This window comes from Vulpes lagopus, chromosome 9 (genome assembly GCF_018345385.1).
Source record: "Vulpes lagopus strain Blue_001 chromosome 9, ASM1834538v1, whole genome shotgun sequence".
In the NCBI taxonomy this organism is placed as follows: Eukaryota; Metazoa; Chordata; class Mammalia; order Carnivora; family Canidae; genus Vulpes; species Vulpes lagopus.
In genome coordinates, this window is record NC_054832.1 from 31737719 (window position 1) to 31757658 (window position 19940).

Below are 19940 nucleotides of genomic sequence, written 5' to 3' on the forward strand. Positions count from 1 at the left end.
GGGATTGGCAAGCTTTTTTAAGCGTTTTTTTTTTTTTTTTTAATAAAAAGCCAAATAGTAAATATTTTAAGTCTGCAGGCTAGATGGTCTCTGTGACTGCTCAACTCTGTTCTTATAGCCACAGACAAATATTAATAAACAGGTTTATTTATATAAATAGGTAGGTTTATTTATATTTGTCTGTGTTTCAATTAAACTTTATTTACAAAAAGAAGTGGTGGGTCAGATTGGGGCACACAGGCCATATCAATCCTCGTCATTGGTGTGATTGTGATGGGAAGCCTTTGGAAGGTTATGTTCACTTCCACTTTTCCACTTTCTCTGTGAAACAAGAAGCAAAGCTCATCATCTAATAAGGGATGTTATATATGTGGGGAGACAGAAGTATGAAAGAGTCACCTTGAAGACTGATTAGGAAAATAAGTCTGCATTGCTAAGGTTATATATACACTGAGGGTTCACATTCACCTTGTGGTCAAATGTATTACCAACAGGTCAGCAATGGGTCTTGTTGCTGTTATCTTGCTGTCATTAGTGGTGATGGTTCGTTTGTTTGATTTTGACCATGTTTGCACAGCACTCACTGCGGAACGGGCACTAGTTTGAAGCATTTCACAGATGTTAATTTACCTAACTTCTGCTGCTTCCGATATAGCCAGGGGAAAGTAGGGGACTTTCTGAACTGACCAGAGAGTGGGTGAGGGAGACTATCAGGCCAGTACAGTAAAGGTCAGAGAGAGAGAAGGGTGAGGAGGTATCAGAAGACAGGACTCATGAGCCCACAGAGTTCATGTCAGGCAGTCTGGAATTAAGGACTGGAGGGGCTGGAGGAGAGGGAAATGATGGCAGTGGGAGGAAGGGACAGAGGTTCTTTTGGAGATGAAAAATTATAGGAGTCAGGAAATGAGTAGATCAAGGTGGATAATTTACTACTGTCTTCTAGAGGGGTGGAGCTACCACTACTAGTTCCTTGACAGATAAAACCTTTAGTTTTATTAAAGGGATGGACCTAAGCTGTACCTCGGACACACAAATCTTGCAAAAATCCCAGTGTGATTGTGTGCGTTTCAAAATTTTCAATAGCTTTCCACTGCCTCCACTGCAGGGTGTTCATTTTTTTTTAAAGATTTTATTATTTATTCATGAGAGACACACAGAGAGAGGCAGAGACATAGGCAGAGGCAGAAGCAGGCTCCATGTGGGGAGCCCAATGTGGGTCTCAATCCTGGGATCATGACCTGAGCCAAAAGCAGACACTCAACAAATGAGCCACCCAGGCACCCCTGCAGGGTCTTCAGACTGAACATTGAATGGAACTCACAACAGAGTCTTCAGAAACTTGTTGAGGCTTCCTCACTGGTTTTATTTGTAAATTCTCTAACTATAGTGTGTGCCAATACTTTCACAAGAACACTGTACACACTGTAGTCTGCAACCTTTTAGGCACACATTTCAACCCCTCAAATGTCTTTCCCCGTTTCTCAAACTTATACTCAACTTGCAACATCCAAACAAAATTCCACATTCTCTGTCAATTTTCTTTGACCATGTATATCTAAATTCAGTATTACATAACCTTCATCAATAAGGTCATTCAATAAGTTTCTTAAGCTGGGGTGGGGGGGGTGTTTCACAGTCTTTTGTATCTCACATGACAACTGTGCCATATCATGCACAAAGCATTGGCTCAATTACTCTTATTTTATTTAGAAAATTATCTTGTGAAACACAAAGTGTCAAGACATTCATAGAGATACTAAAGAAAAATAATTATCTCACTAAGGAATAATTTGAATTCTATGCATGAGAGATATTTTGTGGGCAAGGCAAAGATTTCTTTGTTCTTTTAGTTTGGGTTATATAAAAAGAAGAGCAAGAATGTAGTCAGGACAAAGAATGATTTTCATTTGCAAATATTTTTCCTAAATTTTATGAGGAAAATAACCAATGTGAAGAAAATTATAAAAGAGGGATACAAAAAATCCTCCCCAAATCTGACTACTTTTACAGAAATGCTCTTATAATTTCAGGGTATTTCACTCAAGTATGTTTCCATTCACGTACACTTTTTAAATATAATTATAATTATAATCATAATAATACTAGAAATGAAACTTCATATTCTACTTTTTCATTCGGAATTATAATATAATAATTTCCTCTACATAAGACTTGTTTTAAAAAAAGTAGTCACAGTATCTTACTCTGAAAAAAACCTACCCTAAAGAGTTGTCCTTCATTTTAGCTGTCAAAGATACTTTTGGGGGTAGCTTTCAAGATTAGCATCTCTTTGAATGACAAGCTAACATCCCTGAATGATAGTGAGTCACCTCTCAAAAGACCCCACTCTTCATTTCTCATTTTTATACTTATAAAACTGATATTCTTAGTTCTTATCATTGGCCAACATCCTGACGGGTTTCTACCCCTAAGAGACAAGATGTTTCATTCATATATGGGTCCAGGGTGGTTTAGGATATTTTTTTCTCCAATATATGATAGCACGTCTAATCCCTGGAGTAATTAATGATATTATCATGCAGGATTATTTACCAACATTTCATTAAGGGTATCATAGTGATGCTGATATGAAAACAAATGTATTTTCTCTCATCACATAGTAAACATTCGTAATAACTAAGGACATAAACTAGTTAGTATGATCAGACTCAGACTGAAATAACCCAAGTAAATCACTAACATAACTGTAAAAACAGCAGACCTGCTGGGAAGAAAGAGAAATGACAGGATGTCTGATACTTGCTGAAGTTACTGTCATTCTGCAATTTGCAAAAGACAGCTCTCCTGTAAATAACACAGTCACTAGCGGGGTCACTTGTCTTGACCTTAAGAGCCCCCTAGAAATGACAATATGAATCCAAATGTTGGTTTTCTAAAGCAGCCATTTTCACAATCACTGATTCCTAGAATAGGCCTAATAAATTACTCACTCCTCAAACCATCTCTCATTCTCATAGAACATAACTAGAAAAAGCCTCAGATGTTCATGAAACATGTTGGGTTTTCGGCATCGCGTTATCCTGTGGTGCTCTGCAATCAATTACTGTTATACCACCATCATTAATAATTTTCTTAATGAAAATGATTCTGTTGATCTCCGTTGTATTTTAATTATCAGAGTTAAGCATAATTACACTGCAGCTCTGAGCTGGCATGTGGACTCCTTTAGGGCGCAATTTTGTTTTAACACACTGATAATGTAATTTTACATTGTGTCAGTTTGTTTGGTTATTATCCAGTTGTACAATTCCACTGTATTCCTGATAACAGATAATAACCTTAGTACCTCCTATATCCTGAAGTCATTTAAAAAGCAATATTGGAATTTCGCGACTAGCTAACTTAATCGCCTTATGATTTTATAATTCCTGCTGCTAAATATTTGGTTCAGGCACCCACCCTCTTATAAGAATATCATAAAACTAGACCACAGTTATACATTTTCTATGAATTACAGAATGGTCAAATAAACACTTAAAATCTGAGCACAATTTTTTTTCTTTTTAAAATAGCTGCTTCTTTATGTAATATTTGGCCCTTTTAGGTGAAGTTATACATGAACTTGTAGGTTACTTTGAAAATTGGCTGTCATGTTAGACAGGATGTTGTATCAAAATTCTACCAACATGCAACAGATTCTCTATTTTAAGGTGGAAAATCACCCAGACTTTGCAAGAGTCCTCATACTACAAGATTTTTGTTTTGAAAAGTTGATCAATTTAGTCAGTATGTAGAACGTTGCTCATCCAAGTTAGGTCCTATTAGAATTTCTGTCATTATTCCAACAGTGCCTAGTATAGGATCTTGTACACAGTAGACAATCAATAAAAGCTTAAATGAATTCATTGCATGGTTACATTTGTGCAAATAAGCAAAATCAGAACTCTGAGGATGGTCACAGAATGATTTTGAGATTGGTCTTCCATGTGACTTTAAATTGCTGTGTACTTAAAAGCAACAGAGATATTAACATAAAGTACTGCTGCCACTGATGTTTCAGTTCCTGAAGCCAACCACAGAATCAAGGAAAAAGAAAACAGAGTTGCTGATAAGCACATATGCAAATATGCAAAGAAGAACTATAACCTGCAATCTTGGCCCAGTGAAAGGGCATCATCAAAACTCTTGTCAATTATATAATTGGGAACTGAAAGTCAATATGCTCAAGACTGAATCCCATTTTCACCAAGTAGGAGCCAAAGATCCTTGAATTATTTACTTACCTAAACCCTCAGTTTACTCATCAGTAAAATGCTGCTTATGTCATGAGACTGTTGTAACAGTAAATATGTAGGTATGGTATTTAAAACTATGCCTGCAGAGTAAGTGCTTAATAAATCGTGATTGCTATATTAGTATTAATAGTATTATCATTAGGGGATCCCAGGGTGGCTCAGCGGTTTGGCGCCTGCCTTTGGCCCAGGGCACGGTCCTGGAGTCCCGGGATCGAGTCCCGCGTCGGGCTCCCGGCATGAAGCCTGCTTCTCCCTCTGCCTGTGTCTCTGCCTCTCTCTCTCTATTACAAATAAGTAAATAAATCTTTAAAAATAGTATTATCATTATCATCTTGATACTAGAAATTTTACATAAGACTTCCATTAAAAATAAAAATATCATGTGTTCAGGGGAAAAACATCCACCCTCTTCAGGTACTATAATACAGTTCTCTTCAGAGACTCGTGGTGTGGGTTCAAGAGGAACTGAATGACAGTTATGGAATCTCTGGCTATTAATCTGGTATCAGATGACATGTTTTCTTGCACACTTGCTTGATTCCAATATAAAGGCCTGATTTCATTTCCTCTAAGTTTGTACTGACATGCCTACAAGAGCAAATTGGATTGAGTACAAGATAATTAGCAATGTAATATTTATAATGATATCATGGTTAAGTTTACAAGTTTCTTCCTCTCAAAAATTCTGTAGCATAGACATTGCTATTTCATTTTTACAACTGAGGAAATCAAGATTTTTAGGATATGTGATTTGTCCAAAGTCACATACCAACAACAGTTTTTTACAATGATACTGAGTTTCTTTCATGTAAAAAGAAATCCATGGTGAAGGTGGGAATGACGGTTAACTTATAATTTTTCACTCTTTTGATTGACAATGTTTATTCTCTGAATCCTGATACCTAGAGAATGTAGCTACTCTGAAATAACAACTCCATGATAAACTCAATTATTCCTTATTTGAAATAAAACTGAATGAACAAACCCACATGCTAAAGGCTTAATTCTGAGTACTCAAAAACAACAACCAAAAAAACCTTGGTACAACCTATTTACTTTTAATACGTGAGAAAGTTCTACCATACTGTGCAAACACTACAAAGTAAAGAAGACCGCGGTATATAGAGAAGAAAAGTCGATCTCTGATATTCAACAGGCACTGGTGGATTTTAGGAGTTAGTGGACAGGCCTTGCTAATCCTACCTCCCAGCATCCTCCCTTTAACCTCAGCATGGTGCTTTCCAGTCTTTTTCCATGGAGATAAGTAAATTAGAATTATCTGGAGTCTGTTGAGAATAATGGCAAAAAACAGATGACCCAACAAGTCTGGTCCATCAATGTCTGGATGAGCTAATTACTTTCTAGAATGACAGGGGGTAGTTGAGGCAGGAAAAAAGTACATCAGATTACAATATTAATGCCAAATACTATACTTTTTTACTTTGATAAAACAAGATGATGGCAGCCTGTCACATAGCACTAAGTGATATAATATAATTTTATAATAATTATTTGATGGACACCCTGGAAATGAAAACTATAGTTACATTTAATTTTGCTATTAGCTCACATTTAATAATACTTTGAGAAGTAAGTATGCCTCTTAAATGGGAATAGTTACACATTAAGTGGCCTATCTAACACACCATAAGAAAATGATATCAAAAATTTCACAGTCAGGGCATTTTAAAAAAACGCTACACATATGCATTTTACATTCTGTTTGTAAATAGGTATTGATGTTCTCAGATAGCCAGGTCCTATAATAATGATTCTGGCATATAATTCGTAGGTAATTTAGGTTCTTAGCCAGAAAACAAAATAAGGAAATGCAATTTTGACATCAGGAATTTGTCATCTCTAGCGCGCACTTCTTAGACCTTAGGAATAATGTGTTGTATCTAAGTGGATGAACATTAGCCCAACAAGCAAATATTCCTTTGTATCTGGAGGCAGCACTTTGGTTTCATTTGGGGAACTATTTCTTTTCCATCATATTGGCTTACGTGAGGTTAATTCTATTCTAAGGATATTGGAGTCTTCGAGACAGAGTCATTGTGATTAATTGGATCAAAGATTGGTATGTGATGTGCCCTAATTGAAATCCAGAAAAGCTCTGTTTTCACTGGAATTGCCGTGCTGGTAGAGTAAGTCTGGAGCTTCCCACTACCTGAGGAGAATTTTTCTGAAAATGAAGGAAAGAAGAGGCAGAAACAGAGACAGTCTGGGGACAAAGTTTGAGCACCTAATTTAAGCTGTTCCTGAAGTCCAGAACATCCCTGGACTCTCAGTTCTATGAGTAGATGAATCTCACCTACCCCCCAACACACACACACACACACACACACACACACACACACATTGTTTTTGTTTTTGTTTTGCATAAGCCAATTTCCTTTGGATTTCTATCACTTGAAAACAGCCCCAAATAATAGATAATATACATACTATGAACATGACTCACACATTATGGATGTCCAAGTCAATACTTATTAAATCTAAATCACCAAAACCTTCCAACTACAAAACTCTTGCTTTGAAGAACCCTATCATACCTGTAAGCCTATGAAGACAGCAAACTCAGAGCCCATGAGGCCTTGATAGGAGTGCTTCTTTGGGTCATATTCTCCATGACTCAAATGATCTCATATTAAGGTATTCATAGAACTTTGAGACATAGTTTAGGTGAGCTATCCCTGCTCTTCAAAGACAATCTGAACAGTAGGAATTAGTACCAGGCCTCTGAAGCCCATCTAGGAGATCTGAATAGTTTATAGAGAGTTTGTCCCACTGTGTTACTCAGAACACTAATTCCAGTGGATGTCCGTTTGAAAGGAAAAAAAAAAAAATATATATATATATGACTCATATGGTCAAATGAGTTAAATGCGTGTTTTGTTTTGTTTTACTATAGTACTTCTTAGAGCATTATGCCATTAGACATCGTGAGTTTTCAAGAGGGGTCATGATAGGCAACATTAGGTCACAGGGCTCTTTCTTTAATGAACTTGGGATTCCGGATAAAGCATTTGAAGAGTACCATATCATAATATATATATACACTGTGATTTGCAGGCATAAATACCTGAGTGATTTGAAATAATTTACTAATCATGCAATAATGGCAGGGGGAAATCAGAATCACACAATGCAAGGATATAGGGCTTGGGATGATCAAGACCCAGATTCCAATTTGGCTCCATTGTTAGCTCTCCATGACCAAGAACAGCCCAACTACCTTTCTAAGTCACAATGCCAAACCATGTAAAATAAAAAACACACCACCTATGTTATCAAGCTGTTTGAAAGCCTAATATAGGGAGAAACTATTCTAGTATTTATTACTCAGACAAATTCATGTTTGGACCCTACTCCAATCGCTTACTTAGCTATATGACCATGGCAAATTACTTAGTGCACCCAATTCTCATTTCACCTTTTATAAAAATGTAATAGTATATTAATTACCTCACTGGAGGTATTAAATGAAGATAAAGTGAAATAATGCCTATATAGTAGTTGTTGCAGTCCCTGCTGTTTGAACTGCAATACCAATAGTTCTTAATTTAAATAATATCAGATTATTTTTTGTAGGCTAAGAACCATTAAATAGCCATAATTCATATGGTTCATCATTTGAGTATGTGAAATGCCTATTAAGGTTTCTGGCAACCACTCATCCTATGTTTATCTGGTCAGCCAATCAATATTTATTTAGTGCTTTTTTTGTACAGGAAGCATAGCTGACCAAGGATATTCCCATCCTTGTGACTAAGACATAGTTCTTACCCTTAGTTATTACAGAGTAAATCAGAAAGGCAGGCAGTAATAGCTAACTATTTACTTTTTCCTTTTGCTAAAAGTTAATAACTAACTTTTTACCTTTTTCTTTTTTAAAAATATTTTATTTATTTATTTATTTATTTATTTATTTATTTATTTATTTATTTATTCACGAGAGACACACACACAGAGAGAGAGGCAGAGATACAGACACAGGCTCCCATGCGGGGAGCCTGATGTGGGACTTGATCCCGGGACCCCAGGATCACGCTCTGGGCTGAAGGCAGTGCTAAACCGCTGAGCCACCCAGGGATCCTTTTTACCTTTTTCTAACTTTTAACTTTTTTACTCTTTTCTTGAATTTATATAATAATGATCATAAACAAGGTGATAAAGAACAATGAGAAAAATGCATATGATCTGGTATGGAAGTACTATTCAGCAGTGCTCAGTAATGGTGGCTACTAGTATCCTTGTACAAGGCTAGCATGTAGTTGGGCTCAATGCATGTTTTACAACTTAATTAATTAGTAGCCTTCTATAAATTGCCCAAGTTGTTTATTGCCAAAAGACTTAACATATAGCCAACCAAAATACACATAAACATGGTCAAGTTAAAGTACTCCACTGAACATAGAATTGCAATCTTGCCATATTTCTTTCCGTATGTAACACTATAACAATCATTGCTCCCAAAAGAATGGGGGACTTAAAAATGCAATGGATTTGGATTATGACAAGAGAACAGCTTTTCTTTTGGTTCCTCCATATTATTTTGCCATCATGGAGATAAGACATTATATAACAAAAATTTATTCCTAGTAATTAATCCTACATTCCAAGGCATCTTTTGTATTTTTGCATTCTGCATGTAGGCACTGGTAAACTGGTTCACTATACCATTTCCTACCACTGTGATAGATCATACTGACATATCCTGGGAAAATCTCACCTCCCTTCTAGTTAAAAGCTCCCACCAGCATATCACAGGTATTTCAGGTTAGAAAATGAGTGGGTTTGGGACCAGCAATTATGGAAGGAAAAGGAATATAATCAGATCCTGGTGTGCAGATTGTTTTTTTAGCTTGCAAATTCCCTCTTTCCGGTGTTTCAACTTTCAAAGGCTTATGGTAGTTTAAAGGCAATCCTCTTATAAGTGTACAAATTGTAATGATTATAGGAACAAGTTGTAATTGTTTCTAGCAAGTTTTTAAGAGTCTTTGATGTTATGATTAGTGTTTTATATGTTAATATATTGATAGGGGTGCTTATTTGCTTGTTCCCTTGTATGCTTCTATGGTTTCTAGGTTCAGCGTGCAAATACATCTTTGATCTCAGTAGGTCTGTTTGGTTAAAAAAGAAAACTAAAAGAAATTAAACATGAGAAGCCCAAGGTTTTGCAATATTTACGAAGAAGCACGATTAGGGATTTTGCTCGAAGAGTACAGAGCTGAGCCCCTTAACTTGAATATGTAGAAAAGTGCCCCACGCCACACCACACACCGAGAGGGGCTTATGTCTATATGACGGGTCTAGGTTGATGTCACACTGAGCAAATCAAAGACAAAGCTCTGCAAGCCATCGGCTTCCTCTTTGCCTGTTTGCCTCCTGCCCTTCAGAAATCACCACGGGGAAGAATTCTCAGTCTTTGCTATGGTTTCATTTTCAGCTATCCTCATCACAAGTGATTTCAAGAAAGCGGCTGGAATGCAGTGCCTCCTGGAGCATGCACCTTGACACGAATTGCTAAACTTCAAGAGGAATTTACTTTCTGTAGATAATGTCTAAGAGAGAGGAACGTGGGATCTCATCAAACTGACCACCAAAAAGCTAACAGCGAGGAAGGTACCCGTCACGCCACTCAAATACAGGGTTAGGCAAATGTGTGCAGTGCTAAGTCATTAAGGGTCTAACACTTTCTCTCATATATTGTGCAGAAAAAGCCCAGTAGGCTTTGCTGGAGACACAGGTAAGAGAGATTCTTGAGGGAAAAAGGAAGAGAGAGGGTCACATTTCACTTTGCATTCCCATTCCAGCTCACTTGGTGCTCCTGCAATGATCAGGTTCCAAGACTTGCAAAGAGAGGGAAATGATCTTGCATTTACCTTTGCTGTACACAATGCAGTTGTTTTTGTTGTCTTCCACTCCTTGCCAAGTCACATCCAGTAGCCACTTGGGACCAGCAGTCAGCACCATTGGGACCTGAGCCTTTGTCTTCTGTAGAAAGAATGATAACAAACAGATGCCATTTGCTTTCGTTGATTAAAAACTTGAATAATAACTGTACTAATCATTTTATTTTTACAAACAACTAAATCTCCCAAACCATAATCAAGTCCTTATTCCCCTGTCTCATAATATCTTTTTAAGACGACAGAAGCTGTAAGGCTTTACTGCTTTCACTAATCTGAATGGTAGAATTATTATCAAGGATTTTTTTTCCTAAATGATACTGGATCAGATCTCCAAGATTAGACACATCTCTTGTGGCTCTGAATTATAAAGAGAATGCAGATGACTTTCATTGCAAAGAGCAGAGTGTTTAGAAGTGAACTTTAGACACATTGTACTTTACTATCAACAGGATCTCACTATTTCCTGAAACAGACAGGAAAGAATTTAAAGAATCAGGATCCATTTCAAAGCTCTATCCTGAGCAACATTTATATTAGAGGTAGGAAATTATTTCAAATGAATAATGAAATCTCCCCAACCTCCTTTGCTAAGTATGGATATGTAGTCCGACTGTAACTGAAATAATAATAATGCTAATGATTCACCATACATTGTCTCCAGAAAGACTATAAAAGAGGAATCATGAATAAATTCAGTTGCAGAGCAGCTAAAGCATGACATCCCTCGCTCTGAGAAGCACAGAAGCAGGGAGACACGCACCCTAGTTCTAACAAAATATTTCCAGTTGCACATTTTAAATATAAAGCTAAAAAGTTCATCATGTTAAGCTGTTGGACATCCAAATTATTTGTCCTTAATTACGTTAAACGTGGCAGGAAATAAACTGGGGAGGAAGCAAGTGAGCTTTAGCAAGAAACAGCAGTTTCTCGATGAGTCACAGTGAACTGGCATTCAGACTTTTATCATCCACCAGACCATGTCTGTATATCAAATATCACAAAACCACAACACAGAGTACAATGGAAGGGTCTCAAGGTAATTTTTGAACTGAATCTTCACCTAGATATGATCCTGCAAAAGAGGTCTACACTCATTCTGGGACTTTGCCGAAAAATTCTCAAATTGGCATTAGTAAGTATTCACTTGAGAAGTTCCATGTAATCTGGTCATTTCAAATCCCTCAGGAATCTGGAAAACCCATTTCACCCGCTGAATGACAACAATGATAGTGCCTGAGACACGGATCTATTGTTAGCTGCAAACCCATATTGACAGCTAGGCATAAGATTAATGTTAACCCATTTCTTGAAGTATCAATTATATTTATAAGAGATAAAACTACCATAAAATATACTGTGTAATGAGAAAAAAATCAACCATAATGGATGAATTAAAAAAAAAGAAGTCTGAAAAAGTATTTCAAGTATTAAAAGAGATGGTAAACCAGATCAATTGTGAGAAATACTAGCATACTAATTTTTCATATTCATACTTTGATTCATTTTAAATTCCTAATTTTTCAATTACATATCTTAATATTTGGCAAACAGTTATCTGGTGTTTTACACATTCAGAGAAACTTCTCTAACAACAAACTATAGTAATTATCCCTAAGAGCATAGTCTTTAAGGATGGTTATGTGAAAGCCCTACAGGAAAGAAGTAATTTTATATTATATCATTTTTTAACAATACAGGCAGAAATGTTAACAAGTTATCTTTATGGTTATTAGTCTGAGTGACCATTTTTATTTATTTCCATTTGAAAACAGGATTGAGGACAAGTAGGCTTCTTCAATCTGAAATGATAATAACCCATATCCAATTAAATATTGTCTTAATTATGCATATGTCAGCTTCTTTCACTACCAGAGAAACAGGTAAATTCACAGATCAGGGTCAGCAGGTCTCCAAGCAGTAAACAGAACAAGTCATAGGAGAGAGAGTCCACCATTTCAAGAAACCTATATGTAGGAGATTTCGTGGTCTTATTTGTAACATCTGCTTTCTTCTGGTTTTAAAGAACATATTTCAACAAGCACCCCCCATTTCTTCTCTACTCTTATTTCATGGGAAAGACATGTCTTTTATTTAATCTCTATGCTCGGTAGTTCTTAAAGCCACATAGTTTTCTACACAGACAGCCAGTTTTTACAATTTTCTACAGATAATATGAAAAATAGACATTGATTACTTAAATTCTTTAGGGAATTTTTTAGTGTATAGCAAATCAATTGATTTGCTGATACTGTCATCTTCCATTCATTTATGAGAAACATTTATACAAACCACCTCCATCCTGGTCCTGTGTTCGGTGCTAGGAATATGAGGACATCTTTTTTGGTGAAAGATATAGATACATAAGAAAAAGTTTAATATAATGCAAAAAGTAGCATGGTAAGGAGTGTAAAGTCACGTGCAAATTTTTTTGGGATTAATAGAGGGCAAGATAGAAACTTCTGCTGTGTGGATTCTGGGAAGATACTATAGAGGAAATAACAGTGGAAGAAAAATAACAGCAATGTGTTTGGAAGGGCAGGTTAGAAGCACTTTTTTGAAGGATCTTTCCTATCAGGCTAAACCTTTTACGCTTATATTTCTAAGCAAAGGAAACCAGTGAAGATAGTTTAACCAGGAAGAATAAGGGTACTACTACTTATGCTACTTGTGCAAGTATTTTTTTAGATACTTCCTTACTTATTTAGTCTTCATGTCCATTCTCAGATTTTAAAAAGCCCTCTGAAAGTCAGATAAATAATTTCTTTTAGGTCAAATAGCTGGTAAAAGGATGACCCCATTTCTATCTCTCTAGCTCTGTTTCCAGACACTACCACTCCTGGGGTGACCAACCATCTGGGTTTTCCTGGGACTGAAGGGTTTCCCAGGATACTAGATTTTCTGCACTTAAACTGGAAATTTCTAGGCAAACAGGGATAACTTGTTCTCCTCCACACTACTACTATGGTTAAAACAATTTTGGTGGTTTACATCTATTGAGCACTAAGTGTTGGGTGTTGCACTTCCTGTCAATTATTTTTGATTTTTAAACTCTAGGACTTAGGTATTAACATTTCTCCATTTAGTACATAAATTAAGATCTGAAGGAATTAATTTAATGATATAAATAAAAATAATTTAGTATCTTTCCTTAATAGTAAGTTAAGTATCATACCTTTTAAAACTTTAAACCTTTATTACACTTGGGCATAGGTAGAATCTGACTTACTAAAAACTGAATTGAAGGAAAAACAATTTATTTTACTCTAAACCAATAAAGCAAAAGCAAAAATGTAGCAAAGACTTGCTGAAAGCTATACCCAAGCTGTAAAGTAAATAATAAGTAGATTAAAAAATCTCAAGGGACCAGTTATTACAGTTTTGAGGAGGTAAGTCAATTTCTTTCTGAAGAAGTCAACTTTTGTAGAGATTGACTGACTTCAAAGAAGATTACCAAGTGTGAGAAGGAAGGAGTTATCCAGGATTATATGAAATCTACACTCCAGCAAAATCCATGAATAGAAAATAACAATAATATCCACATTGATCATTAGGTTCACTTTCCCATGTCTCTATCATAAGGACTCATACAAGTCTAGAATGTTAAAAGCTGGAAGCAACTTTAAAGTTCAGAGTGTAATTCCCTAATTTCACAAATAAAGAAAGGCCAAGATGTTTATTAGCATCCTATGGAGGATACAGTTGGCACAATATATTGGGAAAGAGAGTGGATATAAAAGCTGTGATAGAAAAACAACAACTTTCTAACAATGTCCATGCCCTAATTTCCTGGAATCTCTGAATATGTTACCTTACTTGGGAAAAGGAATTTTAAAGATGTGATTAAGGCTTAGGGCATGAAATGGTGAGAGTATCCTATCTGGAAAGACCCCATCTAAACACATGAGTTTTTACATATAGAAGAGAAATGCAAAACAGTAGATCACAGGGATTCCATATGAAAAGGATTCCATGCCTTTGCCTTTGAAGACAGCTTACTGATTGTTACAAACTAAGGAAACACTTGGTGTCTGGAGACTGGGATAACTCCTACTTTCAGGAAGCAAGGAAACAGGGATCTCAGTTCAGCAACCTCAAGGAACTGAAAATTCTGCTACTTGAAGGGTGGGAAAGGTATTCTTTTCTAGAACCTCCAGAAAGGAAAACATCCTGCTGACACTCTAATTTTAGTCTAGTGAGAATGGTTCTAGGCTTCTGATCTACAGAACTGACAATATATTCGTGTTGTTTTAAGCCACTGAATTTGTGGTAATTTGTTTAAGCAGCAATAGAAAACCAATATGAAAGGCATTCAGATTTACTGACTCACAATTAAAAAAAAAAGACTTATCAAATGTACTCAAAAGCATGAAAGTGCTACTTCTTAGTTGGAATAAACATCAAATCTACGTTGCCGTTCCACAATCATTAGATATGCTTAACGTTCTCGTCTTCAAGTGCAAGAAAATACACAGTGGTAACTATGATAATTTCCATGTCTACAATTAAGTATTTAAAACATTTCATGATTCACCATTACAGTTGGGGTGGAATAAAAGGACATTACTATTCTTGGGAGTCAGATGGCCTCGGTTTGAATCCTACTACATGCTATGGGCAGGCTCTGTGACTGGAAAACCACCCAAACTCGAATGTCCTGAATTTCAACATGCACATCTGTCAAATAATTTCTATCTCAAATAAAGTTGTAGAAAACAACCACACAGTGTTTAGTGCACTGTAAATGCACATCAAACTTTTCCTGAAGAGCTACATGAATAAGTAAATTAAAAATGTACCAAAAAAAAAAAAAAAGGATTTAGTGAATCCTGTTTCTCAGGTGTTGGTCATGTTTGTAGTTATTAGCATAAAAGTCAAGACAGAAACTCTTTAAGTATGCAATTTAAACATGGTGGTAGTCACTAGTGCCACTATCAGTTGTTTCCAACTCTCCACTTTCCAGATCTCTTTTTTTAAAGATTTTATTGATTTATTCATGAGACACACACACACACACACACACACGAGAGAGAGAGAGAGAGAGAGAGAGAGAGACAGGCAGAGGGAGAAGCAGGCTCCATGTAGGGAGCCTGATGTGGGACTTGATCACTGGACTCGATCCCAGGACTCCAGGTTCATGCCCTGGGCTGAAGGCAGGCGCTCAACCGCTGAGCCATCCAGAGATCTCCTCCAGATCTCTTTTAATGTTAGGTATGAACATATGACTTCCTTGGACCAATAAAATTGAATGAGGAATGACCTGTGTCACTGCCACAGAGAAGCTGTAAGAGCCAACAGACTCACCATCACACCTTGCTTTTGCTGAAGTGATCGTGGAAGTGTGTGAAGAGGAAGCCCTGGGAATCACAATGGCCATGTAAGTGTGATAAGGAAATAAAACTTCTTTATGTTAAAAGCTTCTGTGATATTAGAGTTGCTTGCAACCTCAGCAAAATTAGCTTATCCTCACTTATGCAAAGGTTTTCGTCATTTTTTTTCCTGTATTCAATAACCCATAGGTTTTTACAGGTTAAAGTTTACACTTCACAGCTAGACAGTCTCTTTCAGTAATAAATCAATTGAAAGAACATAACAGGAGCCCTGAGTTTCAGTTAAACTGGAATGTTTTACAAAGAAAAAAGAAATAGTGTGCACTTTTGAGGCTCACATTGTAAGTTAGAAAAATGTGCACTCCTGGACACTGTTTGAACCCAGAGTTTCATGCTTCGACAGCCTACAACTAGACAAACTTGACAAGGACAAAATGGGTCAAAAGTGTCATTTCTTAGGAATAATTAGAATCATCTAATGTGGATAAAAGAGGTCAAACTGGCATCCACTTCTCACTAACCTTTGGAGTTACTGGACCAACAAAGGAGGTAGCCTTCAATAAATGTTTATACTCAAGCCAAAAGGTTAATGGAGATAAAAGTAGACAGCCCAAAGGTAAAGCACAGAGGATAATTCTAACCCAAGAAACTGGTGACATAATGCTGTCTTAGGGATTCCAAATTTTGCTGGAATATTTGTTGAAGATTTCCAAAATGAGGCTTAGGAAGAGCCAGAAGTCTTAGGAAAATCTGACCTATAAGAGGAGCTGGACTTTACAGCCTTTTAAAAGAGCTAGAAATGTCACTTGATGAAAAAATTGGCCTCCATTGACTTTAGTTGAGGAAATATAACAAAATTTCATTATAGAATCTCAAGCCAATCCCATGAGATGTAGTTTGATGGTGATAAAAATGCTCTCAGTATGCTGATTCCTTAACTGGGCAATAGGTGAAGAGGGCTGAAACCTATTTGGCAAAATTCATAGCTGTTTTAACATTTCATCACTGTTTCTATTCTCTCAGCTATAAAAACATATTTGATAGTAGGCATAGAAAATTTTCCAAATTACTGTAGACATTAGATTTACAGAGTTAGAACCAGAAAAGTGGCCAATCTCCCCCAACTGAATTATTGTCTACAACCAAATGAAAAAATGGTACTGTATGTGATTTGACCTTGTACTTTACTACACAGTAAAAGTTTCAGTTAATATATCCAAGCAGTTCTCCACACTGGAATTAAATTCAAACACAATTCAACACTCATGAAAACATTGTATCACTCTCCCTTTAACTGTGTGAAGTCTCTAGTGACAGTGAGCTTAAATTTAAAAATTCCCTTCAATGACAACCTATCCTATGGGGGCATCATAACTTAAAATCTTGGACTACCAAGAGTGGGGAGAAATGTCAAGTAATGTAACTCAAGGCCCTACACAAGAGTGTGTTCAGCAATTCTGTGTATGGCATATAGTCTCAACATTACTGATTTGACTGGAACTACAAAACTTTTAGTATGGGGGTGCCCGGCTGACTCAGTTGGGGACACATGTGACTCTTGATCATAGGGTTGTGAGTTTGAGCCCCACACTGGGTGGAACGTTTACTTAAAAAATAAATAAAATCTTTGAAAAAAAATAAAACATTCAATATGATTTCCACCTAATAAAACTGTTTTTAGTAAACATCCTTTAAAAAGTTAATATAGGACATCATGTGAAATGTTTGAGCTTGATGCTAGTGAGGCCAAGAATTTCTTTTCTTCCAAAAAAACAGAGGAGCACTTTAAACAATAGAAACAGAATAACTCTATTCTATGTGGTCCTTTAGGGTCAACATTATCTGTGCGATGATATACAAACAGGTTCTCAGCAATAACACCTAAATATTCTCCAAGACTAACAAATGCCAGACATCATTCAGACATGAGTGGGTGTATCATGTGTTTCCATTAAAGTCATGTGCTTACATTAAAAAAAAAAAAAAAAGAATAAAATGGCCACTGAACTACATTGGATGTTCCTTGCATGAGAGTTGCTATCTTCCCTTTGTTTATTGTGTCTAAAAATGAGAGACACACAGAGAGAGTGACAGAGACTGAGAGAAAGAGATGTACGAACAGATTTAAAGAAATAACTTTAAGGGTGCCTGGCTGGCTCAGTTGGAAGAGCATGAAACTCTTGACCTTGGGGTAGTGAGTTTGAGCCCCATGCTGGTGTACAGATTACTTAAATGAATAAATAAACTTTAAAATTTTTTAAATGAAGAAGTAACTTCAGGAACTTCCAAACTCATACGAAGTATTTTGCCTACAGTAATTGTTTAAGAAACAACAAAACTCAACTTAGTAAAAGGTTATCAAATTTCCATTGCTTGAAAAAAATTGATGTGCTAGACACATTTTCAAATTCAAGTTCAAATAAATTAAGAGTGCTCTTAAATTAGAAAATATGTGAGAAGTCTAAATTGGAAAGGCATCAGTAGTGTGCTCTAACAAGGACCACTACACCATACCATTAGCCACAGAACAGATTTATGAATGAAAATCCCAGGAAGGTTTCATTAGAGTAGCGTTTCTCTTGAGCACAGTTCTACAAAATATCCCTTAAGGAGAGCATGAAAGTGAAATCCCAGTGAGCTTCTGCTAACAAGCATCTTTAAGATCACTGTGGTATGTGGGATCTCAAACACGATAAGAGACTTTTCAAAAACAAAATGAGTGTGAAATAAAATGATAGAATTCTTGGCTACTATATCCATACTCCTTATGTCAAAGACAGTTTTATCTCTATGAACCAAAAATTTAAATTATCTTTATCTCTGAGGTATATTTGCTTTTAGTTCTCAAAATTATGGAAACCCATTATCACAACATGAGTCACTGCTTAAATACAGGAATTTCGGCATAAGAAATAATGATCTTTTAAGAAAGTGAACACAAATAGTTCCATATATCCAGGTCATTAAAATAATCTCTTTATTTCCAAAAAGACAAGATTACTATATGATAGAAGAAAATATAAAATTATTATTCAAGCATACTCACATTAAAGATACAGATACTTCATTTTTCAAATGGGAAGAATCTCTAAATGAATAATAAACATCTAAGTCATCCAGATATTTATTATACTTTCATTTTCAAAAAAAAAAAAAAAAAGAATAGATTCATTTCTCTTTCCCTTTTGCCAACTCACTCCCACAGTCTCATCTGTTCTCCACATATATTTGGCTCCAAAGAGGAACTACTCCCTCCAAGCTGGCAACCATTAACTTCAACCTTTTATTTTATACAGTTCTGAAAGTCACAGAGTGTTTAAGGAGTGTTGTTTTGCTCCTGGCAGAATTTCTGGGCTTGCACCTTGTGCAATGTGCAAAAGAGTGTCAGCACTGAAGCCCCGGGAAGGAAAAAGTAAATTGCTCTTGAGTATCCCTCCTCATCGAAACATGTGGCGGGGTTCAGGGACTCGGAAAGCCATGATCCCAGCTGTGTGACCCAGGGCCAATCATTTAACCTCTCAGGGTCTCATCTTTCTCCTTTGTAAGACGATCTCCAATGTCCTTATTACAACTTAACAATAAGATCATAAGGCTTTCTACTATAGAATCTTTGTCAAGTCTAAACACAAATCTTGAGTGTAAAGAAGATATATATGAAAATTCAACACACTGGGCTTACACTTGGTTAAGGAAATGCTACTATTTTTTTTCTTTTTATTGTTGGAGCAGTAAATACAGCCATCTAATTTACTTTGCCTTGATATATTAATACAGGGAAAATGGTGGGGTCAAAGAAAGTGTGTGGTCAAAATAAAAATGTTAGTATGAAGAATTACACAGAGCATGTAACAGATATATATACACACATACCACTATCGATGACCTATTTACACATAAAAAATAGTGGTCAATTCTATTCAGCAGTCTCTTTTTAAGATTTACCCCTAAGGCATTCTGTGGAAGAAAGAAAAAGCTCTATCCTACAAAAAGTCATCCTCAGATACTGAGATACATCTGTCCCTCATGAATTAATCCACTGCAATATGTAATGAACTTTTGGACACCTTTTGGACTGTCTCCTTGTTACCATTTTAGCCAATCTTAATATCAGCCCTTTCCCTCCAAAGAAAAAGGGCAATCCTGATATTAACAGTATAGTAAAATTTTTAAATAGATTTTATTTGTTTATTCATGAGAGCCACAGAGAGAGAGGCAGAGACATAGGCAGAGGGAGAAGCAGGCTGCCTGCAGGGAACCTAATGTAGGATTGATCCCATCACGACCTGATTCAAAGGCAGATGCTCAACCTCTGAGCCACCTAGGTGCCCTTATAGTAAATTTTAAAACCAAATGCAAAGAGGTTTTTTTTCTTTTTTTTTTAAGATTTTATTTATTTATTCATGAGAGACAGAGAGAGAGAGAGAGAGAGAGAGGCAGAG

The 19940-nt window shown here is 36.2% G+C and overlaps 1 protein-coding gene across 3 annotated transcripts in view; it reads right to left on the bottom strand.

Moving 5' to 3' along the window:
* Nucleotides 1-19940, bottom strand: part of ZFPM2 (zinc finger protein, FOG family member 2) — a 459958-nt gene that overhangs the window by 149792 nt on the left and 290226 nt on the right. For all 3 annotated transcript variants that reach the window (XM_041768467.1, XM_041768466.1, XM_041768468.1), the window contains one exon: nt 10145-10256. In XM_041768467.1, coding sequence (XP_041624401.1) covers nt 10145-10256 — 112 coding nt within the window. The remainder of the gene's footprint in view (nt 1-10144; nt 10257-19940) is intronic.